A 12,206-nucleotide genomic window follows, 5' to 3' on the forward strand; every position below is an offset into this window, starting at 1 on the left:
TGGCTTTGTCTTCAAGATATGGAAGGAGAACGTTCTGGGTGGCTTTCTGTCTCCCCTCAGTTTCTGGCTCAGCTAACACAAGATGAGAATCCTGCGTTCTTCCAAGGTGTTCTTCTCTTTTCTAACCTCTGATAATGACATTGTGTGTGCCCTGCTTTCCTAAGTTGAAATAAGGGCACTTTCTGATTTATTATAGTATATTATTTTTTAAATTTTATTTTATTGCATGTGTGCAGTGTCCTCAGAGACCAGAAGAGGGCATCAGATCCCATGGAACTGAAGTTACAGGCTGTCTTGACCAGCTTGAAATAGATGCTAGGAACCAAACGCTAGTCCTCTGCAATATCAGTAAGTGCTCTTAAGCAATGAGCCAGCCCTATCTATCTATCTATCTATCTATCTATCTATCTATCTATCCATCCTCTATCTATCATCTATCTATCTATCCTCTATCTATCATCTATCTATCTATCTACCTACCTACCTATATTTCTCCAATTTCTCCATCACTTTCTTTTTTTTTTAAACTTTTAATGATGTAAACAAAAATATACCTAAAAGCGAAGCTTCTGGAAAAACCATTTGTTCTTCCCTGTCTTGTATCGTTCCTCAAATTTGACCTTGGCTTCCCGCCTTGCCTTGCGTTTCAGGGCTGGGTCCCTAAAGACATCCTTGTTGACAACAGTTTTGTCCAGGTGGATGTCCACAGAGTACCTTGTGGGCATCAGGTGGTTGTAGTTATAAACCTTCACAAAGGACTTGATCTTGGATCTCTTGGCGACTTTCTTCTTGCCCATGGCAGCCGTCACTTTTCGGGGATAGCGGTCAATTCCAGCCACCAGGGCATGGCTGTAAGGGCGGTCTGAGGTGCCATCATCAATGTTCTTCACGATGACGGCTTTGCGTCCCGAGTAGCGTCCAGCCAGGATGAGCACCACTTTCCCGGGTTTCATGAACTTACCCATTTCGACAGCGAGCAGCCGGATCCCAGCAGAAAGGAAAGGAGCTCTCCATCACTTTCTCTTCTGTCTTTCTGTTTCATTTCTGGAGATGGAGTTAAACTCTGTAGACTAGGCGCTCACCTGAAACTTTCTGGATAGTCCAGGCCTCCTGCCTCCTGGTGAGGTTACAGGCATGCATCACTATATCTAGTTTTGAACTGGGAAAAAATTTTAATATCTACCCCGCCTCCCAAGACAGGGTTTCTCTGTGTGACCCTGGTTGTCCTGGAACTCACTCTGTAGACCAGGCTGGCTTTGAATTCAGAGATCAGCCTGCCTCTGCCTCCTAGGTGCTGGGATCATAGGTGCACTTAGGAGTCTAAATTTTCAGTATCTTATGTGCTCTAAAAGTTAATTTATTCCAGGTGGTGGTAGCTCACACCGTTAATCCCAGCACTCCAGGAGGGAGAGGCAGGTGAGTTTGAGGCCAGCCTGGTCTATAGAGCAAGTTCCAGGACCTGGCTGTCCTGTCTTGAAAACCCAAAAAAGAGTAAACAGTCTGATAATTGTTAAGGAAGTCGACGTGCTACTACTTAGACTCCCTTGTCAAAACAAAACAAGGGCTTCAGGTTACTCCTAAATATTAACAAACTAAGTACCTGGATGTGTGGGCTCAAGGAAAGAAGCCGGGCAGGAAGAGGGAGGCAGAGAGGGAGAGAGAGACAAATGGAGAGACAGGTGCACTTTCACTCTCTTGGAAGCTGGAGAAGCAAGTTTTACTCTGCCCTGAAAGTTTAGCACGGTGGAATTGCCTGGTATACAGAGGCACGTAATAAGCAGAGGCAATTACCATTATTAGTCCAATAAATTAAAAAAAAATAGTGTCAGACATTGTGCTAATGTTTTACATGGGTTATTGGTATTTCATTTAAGCGGGTACTGCTACAATTTCATTTTGTAAATGAAGTATTTTTTTTGGAACAGTTGACTTTCCAATGTCTCTAAGCTTTTCTTTTCAGCCCAGGATACAACGGAGCAAGACAGGAGGTAAATGTTTCAGAAGCAAGCAACGTATGGACTCAGCACTCAAAGACTCAGTGCGCCCAGGGGCTTTCACCCTGGGTTGCCAGCCGGCTCCTTTTTGTTCAAGCACAGACCGGAAGTGTTTCTGACGGTCGCGTTTCTACAACGCACAGCCGGAAGTTTCTGTCCGTGGGTTCGCCGAGCGAGATAAACTGAGACGTGGGTTGCCGCTGGAGTTCCCAGGTGTGGATCCCGGAGACTGGTGAGGCAGGGAGGACGGTGCGACCGTCAGGGACACCCGCGCGGGGAGGCGGAGAACACAGGCGGAACCCAGGCCTGGTTTGTACCTTTCTCCTCGCGGCCTGCCTCTTCACCCTGCCCCCACTTGGAGCTGCAGTGACAGGGGCCCCGCCCCCCTGACGGTCGCAAGGTCTTTCCGCAGGTACTGATCCTTGATCTCGGGGGGTGCTCCCCCATCTCTCAGGCGTGATGGCTACGGGCGCGGATGTACGGGACATTCTAGAACTCGGTGGTCCAGAAGGAGATGCAGCTTCTGGGACCATCAGCAAGAAGGATATCATCAACCCGGACAAGGTAGCGGGGGAACTTGAGAGCATTGAGTGGGGGTGAAGGTGTTGGCGGAGGAATGGGAAGGGGTGAGAGCAGGAAAGAGATGGTGGAAGTGATAATTCCACCGTCATCAAATGCACGATGGAAGAAGCGCTACCTTGGAACGAAAAGCATGCCATCCTAATATGATGCAGGAGATAGGACTTTGGGGGGTGGTGGGGACCAAGAGAGTCAGAAACCTCCAAAGGATGAGAAGACCAAGAGAGTGTGACACTTGTGAGTTGTTGGGAAGAGAGACCAAGACATCGTGACATTCTTGAGGTGAGGGAAGGTTGAGATGAGTCGGGAGAGAGGTGTCTTGCTCAGACAGGGTACTGATAACTCCTGTGCATGGGTTACTATGACTTTAGTTCAGCATTGGTTTCTTCGGAGATTGTGCTGGGTAAAAGTTTTTCAGGTGAGGGTAGGTCTAGGGCATTGTTTCTTCCCTGTGGTTTTCTCTCCAGAAAAAGTCCAAGAAATCCTCGGAGACGCTGACTTTCAAGAGGCCCGAGGGCATGCACCGGGAGGTCTATGCTTTGCTCTACTCTGACAAGAAGCAAGTATTGGGATTCCAAGTCCCCTTTGCATGACCCTAGCCCACATGGCATGTCCCTACTTTCCGGTTGTCTCCTCCTCCAGGCCTTTCCACAGCTCTCACTCATTCTGAACCAGGGCTTCTCCTGCAGGGCAGCTCAGTGTCTTGCTCCAGGACGTGACTTCCTTCTTTAGGGGCGGTTGGAACTTCTTGGGCTTAGTGGTTCTTCACGCACCTGATTCTAACCTTTCACCTACCTACCCTCCACTGCCAGGGATGCACCCCCACTACTGCCGAGTGACACTGGTCAGGGGTATCGCACAGTGAAGGCTAAATTGGGATCTAAGAAGGTTCGGCCGTGGAAGTGGATGCCATTTACCAACCCAGCTCGAAAGGATGGCGCTATGTTTTTCCACTGGCGACGAGCAGCAGAGGAGGGCAAAGACTACCCTTTTGCCAGGTTCAATAAGGTGAGCTGCTAACACACACAAGCCAAGCCCGTCTGAGCCACTTGCATGAGTTTTCCAGTCTCCCAGGGTTGGCTCTCCAACGTGCTTAGTCCCAACCATGGTTACCCACTCAGTCCTAGGTCAGGTGCCGTGGACTCTTCTGCCCATTGGATTCTTTCCTTCTCCGGATCTGCTGTGGATCTCAGCGGCTTCCCTGGGCCTTTCAAATGTTGCTCGTCTTCAGAGCTGTGTCCTAGGTGTTTTGCTCCGATGTATGTCTTCTGTGTTGTTCTTTTAGCCTGTAACGTCAGCTACTCTTCACAGGCTAATGGCCCCCTCCCAGAAGGTCTGATTTACTAGCATCCCTTTCCGAGTGTCCCCCAGATCGCTCACATCAGCTGTACCCTTGAACAGCACTCATAATCCTTCCTCTATTCCCACTCAGTAAGAGGCGCCATCTCCACACAGTCGCCTGTCTGACAAAGCTGAGGCTCATCCTGGGCTCAGCCTTTCCTCATAACTGTGAAAAACAGGAGAAAGGAGGAGGGAGGAGAATGGTACACATGCGTGGAAATGGGTGGAGTTCTTTCAGATAAGCACCGCCAATATGATAGAACTGGAATGTGAATGGACAAGAAATGAGATAAATGGTGCAGTTATAGGTGAGGGAGAGGCCTACTTTTATTTATTGATTGATTGATTGATTGATTGATTGCTGTGCATACACATGCCAGCCTACGGAAGCTTTTTCCCTGCTTTTATCACATGGGCCCAAGGGATCAAACTCAGGTTGTCTGGTCTTCTGAGCCACCTTGCCAGCCCCAAGGCCTACCTTAGACAGGCTGGTCAGGGAGGTCCTCTCTGGAAGGGTGGCATTTGAACTAGGCCTCATGATATGTCTCATCTGCTAATTCCGTTTCTGTTGCCAGTCATACCTCTGCTTGTGCTCTTCTTCCTTTATGCCAGCACTGTAAACCAAGATCAGTTATATTTTATTTTGGCCTAGATTATTGAGCCTTATTGAAAGTGGGGCCTTTTCCAGTCTCACCCAGCCAATGAGAGGAAGGGTTAGAGTAGGCTAGGATTGGATAGCCCATGGCTAAAGCACAGTATAGTGTGGTTCAGAACAGTCTAGAATTAGAGCTTAAAACCACAAGGGGCTCAAACTCAGACTTGTCTCAGCCCAGTGTATCTCACTGTACCTGGCCCCCCTCCTGGGGGACTATATATAGGCTTTCTCAGACTGAGCACAGCTAAGCGTGACTCAATACCTCCACTCCAAATCAGTGTCCTCCATCCCAGCATCGTTCTTAGGACCCTCAGGCTGGAGAAGCTGGGAAAGAGGTCTCTGAGGAAGGGCTGGATGAGACAGACTGGTGTGAAGACATAAGGGCTCCCAGTCTTTACTGCTTCAGCATGTGAAGCCTAGACATTGACAATAACAAGAAATCAAGTGTCTGTCCTTAAAAACTTCATGCTGTTGAGAGGTAGAGGAAGATGAGGACAAGTTCAGTCTGGTAGGAGATGAGCTATTGGGAGGGCTAGAAGGTTATGGGAGTTTTCTTGATGATGTCACTAGGTGGTGCAGTGATTTTTTTTTCTCCCTTCATGCACATGGAACATGGTGAGGTTAAGAAAAAAAATCACAGGAATCTAAGGGTTCAGAGGCTTCTGCATCTAGGCCTATAGGACCCAGTGATGGAAGGAGAGAACAGACCCCCAAATGCCAAATGTTGTCCTCTGACCTCCAAATACTCTCATCCCCACACACCTGAAAACAAAAATGTAATTTAAAAATGAAAAAGAAGTGGTGGTGTATGCCTTTAGCCCCAACACTTGGGAGGCAGAGGTAGGAGGATCTCTGTGAGTTCATGGCCAGCCTGGTCTGGTCTACAAAACAAGTTCCAGGATAGCCAAGGCTCTTACACAGAGATTTCCTTTCTCAGAACACCAATAAAGGGGCTGGAGAGATGACTTAGTGGTTAAGAGCATTGACTGCTCTTCCAAAGGTCTTGAGTTCAATTCTCTGCAACCACATGGTGGCTCACAACCATCTGTAAAGAGGTCTGGTGCCCTCTTCTGGCCTGCAGACATACACACAGACAGAATATTGTACACATAATAAATATTTTAAAAAAATAAAAATAAAATCAACTGTCTGTAACGCCAGTTCCAGGAAACCTGACACCTATAGCAAAACACCAATGCACATAAAATAAATAATTAAAAAAACACCAATAAGTAAATAAATAAAAGAATTTTAAAGGTTCCTGCATATTGGATGCTCTGGGGATTTCCACACTGATAAAGCTTTATGTGGGGTAATGTAGGGGAGGTGTGGCACAATTGGTCAACAGTGACCATGCCAGGTAGCCCTTGGCAAGGAGGCCTAAGAACTTGGCCTTCGCCCTCTTGTCTTTGAGGAGCCACCACGGATTTTAAGAGTCGTGTCAGGATTGGATGAGTTCTGGGCAGGTCTGGTTGATGACAACAAGGTAGAGAATGAAATCAGAGTTCAGTGGATTCGTGCTCTTCCTTTTCCGTGGCTCCTCTGAAGAGTCTCTCTCCCAGCGATTCTCCCTGCGCTGGTGCTCAGGCCGGGGGTCCAGGAGTCACTGATGTGACATCCTCCTTGGTCTTAACTTCTTGTTACTTGGGCCTGCAGCCTGTGCTTCTTTTCTGCTTTAGTTTGGGCTCACGGCTTCCCCTCCATCACTGCGGGAGCTGGCTTCAGTCTCCTACTCTTCTTTCAGCCCAGTGTCTCCTCTGTTGCCAAATGGTCTTAGATACAAGAAACGGGACCATTTGAAAAATTATTTTATTGTATGAGTGTTTTACCTGCATGTGTCTGCACACTATATGGGTGCAGCGCCCGTGGAGGCCAGAAGAGGGAGTCGGATCCACTGGAACTGGAATTATAAATGATCATGAGTCACCATGTGAGCACTGGGCATGGAACCCAAGTCTAGAATGTTAGGACTTTTGATCTGTTTCAGCCTAGCTATATTGGATCTTGTCACCCTCCAGGTGGAGTCGAGACTCCCAGAAGGGTGCACGCCCTGTAGCAGCTGGTTCTGCTGCTACATCAGACTCCTCAGCTCAGCCAGTTTCCCAGCCTGGTTCCTGAAGGCAGGCCCAGCATTAGGGTGTTTGTTTCGTTTGTCTGAACTCATGTTGTACTTGTGTTGTCCCCTGTTCTCCTTCACTAGTTCACTTTTCCTTAACCTGAAGATTTAGCCTGGTAAGATGGTGCACACTTGTAATCCCAGCACTTGGGAGGTGGAGGCAAGAGGATCAGGAGTTCAAAGTCATCCTCAGGTACAAACTGAATTCAGGGCTAGCCTGGGCTACACAAACAAACACTGCACAGGGATGGAGAGACGACTCAGTGATTAGGAGTATTTACTGCTCTTCCAGAGGACTGGAGTTTGGTTCCCAGGACCCAGAGTGGCTCATGGCCACCTCAAACTGCAGCTTCTTCTGAACATCCAGTGCTTCTTCTGGTTTCCACAGGCACATAAACAACAGCAAAGTAAATAAGAAATAAGAAGAGTCTTTCAAGCAAATGGGCCTAAGAAAAAAGCAGGTGTGGTCATATTAATTTCCAACAAAACTGACTTCAAACTAAAATCAATCAGAAGAGATCGAGATGGACACTTTATACTCATAACAGGAACAATTCATCAGGATGACATCTCAATCCTGAATATCTATGCCCCTAATATAAAAGAAATAAGAAGAGTAGGCCTGGCTGGGCGGTGGTGGCTCACGCCTTTAATCCCAGCACTTGGGAGACAGGCAGGCAGATCTCTGTGAGTTCGAGGCCAACCTGGTGTATATAGTGAGAACCAGGACAGCCAGGGCTACACAGAGAAACCCTGTCTAAAAAACGGACAAACAAAACAAAGGACTAGGCTTGATTTACCTCTGTTCTGAGCAGCTCTGTGCCTAAGCTGTACCCAGGGTCACTTGTTTATATTTATCATCAGGTTTACCACATCGTACCCAAATTGTTTTTCTGTTCCATTTCCCTCCAGTTGGATTGCTGGCTTTGAGAGGTGTCCCCTGTGAGCACTGTTTCCATTCTTTTTGTTATCGTTTTGTTTTTGGGGACAGGGTTTTTCTCTGTGTAGCTTTGGAGCCTGTCCTGGAACTCGCCCTGTAGACCAGGTTGGTTTCGAATTCACAGAGATCCACCTGCCTCTGCCTCCCGAGTGCTGGGATTAAAGGTGTGCACCACCACCGCCCAGCCTGTTTCTATTCTTAATGTAGGTCAGTTGTGACAAGCCACACGGGTTGGCCTATAAGTAACATGGTGCAGGTCACATCTTGTTTGCAGATGGAGAAATGTTTGGAAGAGAACTGAAGGGTAGCCCAAGTAGGAAGGTGGTTTTGCTTCTCTGATGCAGGCCAGTCTAAGTGGGTTATGGCCATGGATTTGGAGGGGATTCTGGAGGTGAAGCCACAGATTGAGCAAAAAGTAGGAATTAAAAGATATTTCCATTGCCAGCTGTGTTGGTGCATGCCTGCAATCCAGTACTGGGGAGACTGAGGCTGGAGGACTGTTGTGAGCTAGAACCAGTCTGGCCTCCACAGAGAGTACTGGCCAGCCAAGACTACTTCCCAAGGCTATGTCAACACAAAACAGAAACAGAGACCATCACCAATTAACAACACACCCAGGGTTCTTTCGCTGGCTGTTGTGGTTGAGGTCTGGACTGAAGATGTTCAAGAGGGATGACTGCAGTATTGAGCATGTTAAGGTGGGACATGTGTGACCTCTGGTAGGAAGTGTCCCAAGAGCAACAGGAAAGAGCCTGGTGTATTTTTGAATTCAAAAGAAACTTCCTGATATAGCCCATCACTGACTCCTTCCTTGCTTCTGATCTATAGTCCCAGCTTATGGTGATGCTGGTATATCTGAGAGAGAGACCTGGGGCAGAAGGAGGAATATGGGCCAGGAGAGGAAGGGGCATTGGCAGTAGGATTTCCTGGAGATGCCCAACTTTGAAGTGTTCTGGGATCGGCAAGTCCCGCTGTTACCACTGGGTGGCAGTAGTGCTTTAGACAAGTGGTGCATGGCCTAGGGGCGCTGGGCCTTTCTCTGTCTGATGGGTGTTTGACTCCACAATTGACCCTTGAGTGCCACAGAAGTGTTTACAAGTCAGGCAGGAGCATGTGGTTCATTCCCAAAGATGATGTCTTGGAGTGAACCAGGCAGGCCACTGACCCAGAGCCTTCTAGGGAGGGGCCTCTGGCCAATCAGACTGGTCTTTCCTTCCTACAGGCTGCTTCTACATAGGGGTTGGTAATAAACAAGAAGGGGTGTGGTCACATGGCCAGCCTGCTTGGGCATATGACAAAGGAATGCGGTCCTTATGTCTTTGTGCCAGTAGACGGTGCAGGTGCCCGTGTACTCAGAGCAGGAGTACCAGCTCTACCTTCACGATGACGCATGGACTAAGGCAGAGACTGACCACCTCTTCGACCTCAGCCGCCGATTTGATCTGCGCTTTGTAGTTATCCATGATCGGTATGACCACCAGCAGTTCAAGGTGAGCCGGTGTGCATTGCCCAGCCCTCCTGCCATCCCTTCCACGTGCTCCTCAGTGTTCATCCCCATGTGTTCTGATTCTCAGAAACGTTCTGTAGAGGATTTAAAAGAGAGGTACTACCATATTTGTGCCAAACTTGCCAACGTCAGGGCTGTGCCGGGCACAGATCTCAAAATACCAGTATTTGATGCTGGGCATGAGAGACGGCGGAAGGAACAGTTGGAGCGGCTTTATAACCGGACCCCAGAACAGGTTCATGACCTTTACCCTTACCTAAAACCCTTTGCCTTCCCACCCTCCATGGCCTCAACTGTCACCTGTAGTAGGCTCCTCCACCTTCAGCCCATTCCCATGGTTCCCCTGTTCTTCCTTCCCTGCAGTTTCCTTACCTCTGGTTCCCTCATGGGAACCTAGTGTCCTTCAGCTCCCTGGCTGCCCTGCTTCCACACAGCTCCCATACATGCCAAAGCATTGGTTTTGCAGGTGGCAGAGGAAGAGTACCTGCTACAGGAGCTTCGTAAGATCGAGGCCCGGAAAAAAGAGCGGGAAAAACGCAGCCAAGACCTGCAGAAGCTGATTACAGCAGCAGACACCACTGCAGAGCAGCGGCGCACAGAACGCAAGGCCCCCAAGAAAAAGCTACCCCAGAAGAAGGAGGCTGAGAAGCCGGTATGGAGGCTGACCTCCATATGGAGGTTAAATGGCCCAGCTTCAAGTGGGCATTCTGAGAGTACCCCGAGTCAGTGGGTCCCCGGGCCACTCCCTGTGACACCTTAGGCTCTCTAACTCTTCCCCCCAGGCTGTTCCTGAGACTGCAGGCATCAAGTTTCCAGATTTTAAGTCGGCAGGTGTCACACTGCGGAGCCAGCGCGTGAGTTACCTCCTTCAGTGTTTCCGTCCTGGGCTCCCAATGACCTAAGTGCTACAGATGCCAAGGCTAAAGCCATGGGAGAGGGGGCTGTGAAAAGAGGTGACCCTGCCACAATCTCATGACACGGCCAGGCCGAGATTGCCTTTACTATTCTCCACTTCTCAGCTTGTTCCATTTTAGCCATAGCTACTTGCAGAGGTTACCTATGAGCCTCACTGTTGAACCAACCCTCTTCTCCCTAAGCCTCATCAAGGGGTGTGGGACTTAGCTGACTGTCTTTGCAGATGAAGCTGCCCAGCTCTGTGGGTCAGAAGAAGATCAAGGCGCTGGAACAGATGCTGCTGGAGCTTGGAGTAGGTGAGTGACTCCGAGCCTCATGGGATAGCTAGCTAGCTCCCTCTCCCGGGGGCTGTGCAAGGGAGGACAATTCATACTGCAGGCCTTCAACCACAGTTGGCTTTGTCTTGCCTGCAGAGCTGAGCCCCACCCCCACGGAGGAGCTGGTGCATATGTTCAACGAGTTGCGGAGTGACCTGGTGTTACTCTACGAGCTCAAGCAGGCCTGTGCCAACTGTGAATATGAGCTACAGATGCTGCGGCACCGGCATGAGGCCCTGGCTCGGGCAGGAGTGCTGGGGGGCCCTGCCACACCAGCAGTGGGACCAACCCCAGCCTCTGCTGAGCCAGCAGTGTCTGAATCTGGACTTGGCCTTGACCCCACCAAGGACACCATCATTGATGTAGTGGGTGCACCCCTCACACCCAATTCGGTAAGAGCCTGGGCAGGCTTGGGGGAGCATGCCTTAGCTCTGTAAGAGAATGCATGTATGTACAGCCTTCAAGAGAATGGTTGCCACTGTGAGGGGAGAGGCTGAGGACAGGAGTAGGTTTAGGTTAACTACCGGGCCTCTTCTCTGAGAATGACAGGCACTAAACCTTGAGTCACACCTCAGAGGCCACTAACCTCAGCACTTTTTGTCTCTTCAGCGGAAACGACGGGAATCCGCCTCCAGCTCATCTTCTGTGAAGAAAGCCAAGAAACCATGAAGGGGCCGCTAGGGTTGGGGTGTGGTGTAAACAGAGCTGTTACACTGACTGGCTGATTCTATTTCCTTACCTCCTCATATCCTTGGCTGGGGTGACAGGCTGATAGATTGGTCACTACAATCAGTTCCTAAAGGCTTGCTTGCAGTGCCCACATTCAGGCCCTTCACCATTTTTCTGTTGCCTAGACTCCTCACCTGGACACCTGTGTTTGTATTTAGATGGCTTACACAGCAGGGGACTCAGATAGCAGCAGTTTTGGCAGGTCCTTTGGCCTCCTGCTCCCAGTCTATGCATCCTCAATGAAGGCATCGAAGGTACTGCAGCGTCAGCGGCTCTGTATGGAGATGAAGCCTGGAGTGACAGCCTTGCACACAGGGATGGCTCCCGCACACTAGGATCTTGTTTCCCCAACTTTATTCAGTGGCACGTTCACAGCAGGGATGGGGGTGGACACAAGGTGGGACCTGATCTGTCCTGGAGCCCTGGGGGCACCACACACCATGCACTATGGATGGGAGGGGGCACAGGGGGGACTCGGTGGCCCCAGCAGAAGCCTGTGTACCAGGGAGAAGGCAGTGAGTACCTGGGTTCCCCCTAGCCCAGGCCCATAACGGCAGGGGCTAATACTGGGTGGAGACTGAGGAGTGGGAGGGGGTGGAGCACAAAGTGTCTGCTCCAGAGGGGCCAAGTGGCCAAGCCCTCACCTAGGGCACAAGCCCATAGGGCAGCTGGGGGACACTCTGGGGCGCAGAGCTGTGCCACTCTCCCTTTCCCCTCTGGTGAGGGAGAGGAGGATTCTGGTTTGGGCCAAGCAGCTACCCTGTCCTGCCCCATCCCGTCCTCTGCCAATCAGAAGGGCTTTGATGTCTGCTTGAAGATGAAACCTCGGTAAGCCAATGTCTTCATGATGTTGGCAATGTTCTTGCAGTCATCTAGAGAGAAGAGAAGACATTTAGACGGCCAGACTCAGGAGCCAAGGGCTTAAGGAGGACAACTGGCTCTGGTGGCAACATCTCTAGCTTTGGGTTGGGCTTGGTGATACTGGGCCTACAGGAAGCCTGGACTCAATGTTTCTCAGTCCCATAATTCATGCTGGAAATTGGCCGCTGTGTCCTATCCCAGCCCCAGCGGTGATGTATGGGCGCCGTCGCAGTAAGAAAAAGGCAGAGTAAA

The 12,206-nt window shown here is 49.9% G+C and overlaps 2 protein-coding genes across 5 annotated transcripts; one reads left to right on the top strand and one right to left on the bottom strand.

Annotated features, from left to right (window-relative positions):
• Positions 1-522: 522 nt before the first annotated feature.
• Positions 523-980, bottom strand: LOC126513143 (60S ribosomal protein L27-like). Its single transcript, XM_050161330.1, has one exon. It carries the CDS (start codon positions 963-965, stop codon positions 555-557), a length of 411 nt encoding a protein of 136 aa, XP_050017287.1. The 5' UTR covers positions 966-980; the 3' UTR covers positions 523-554.
• A 1,137-nt stretch (positions 981-2,117) lies between these two features.
• On the top strand, positions 2,118-11,082 carry Dmap1 (DNA methyltransferase 1 associated protein 1). Of its 4 annotated transcripts, none has more exons than XM_050161373.1 (11): positions 2,118-2,207; positions 2,407-2,558; positions 3,041-3,132; positions 3,386-3,581; positions 8,957-9,115; positions 9,200-9,367; positions 9,599-9,784; positions 9,915-9,986; positions 10,271-10,343; positions 10,461-10,756; positions 10,974-11,082. In XM_050161373.1, exons 2-11 carry the CDS (start codon positions 2,454-2,456, stop codon positions 11,031-11,033), a joined length of 1,407 nt encoding a protein of 468 aa, XP_050017330.1. In that variant the 5' UTR covers positions 2,118-2,207; positions 2,407-2,453; the 3' UTR covers positions 11,034-11,082. The 4 variants fall into 4 exon arrangements, with proteins under 4 accessions (XP_050017330.1, XP_050017332.1, XP_050017328.1 ...); XM_050161375.1 differs by having other exon boundaries at positions 2,449-2,558; XM_050161371.1 differs by having other exon boundaries at positions 2,134-2,303.
• Positions 11,083-12,206: the final 1,124 nt, after the last annotated feature.

The sequence above is a fragment of the Alexandromys fortis genome, unplaced genomic scaffold (assembly GCF_014885135.2).
Source record: "Alexandromys fortis isolate MF-2015 unplaced genomic scaffold, M_Fortis_MF-2015_v1.1 scaffold_122, whole genome shotgun sequence".
Classification (NCBI taxonomy): domain Eukaryota; kingdom Metazoa; phylum Chordata; class Mammalia; order Rodentia; family Cricetidae; genus Alexandromys; species Alexandromys fortis.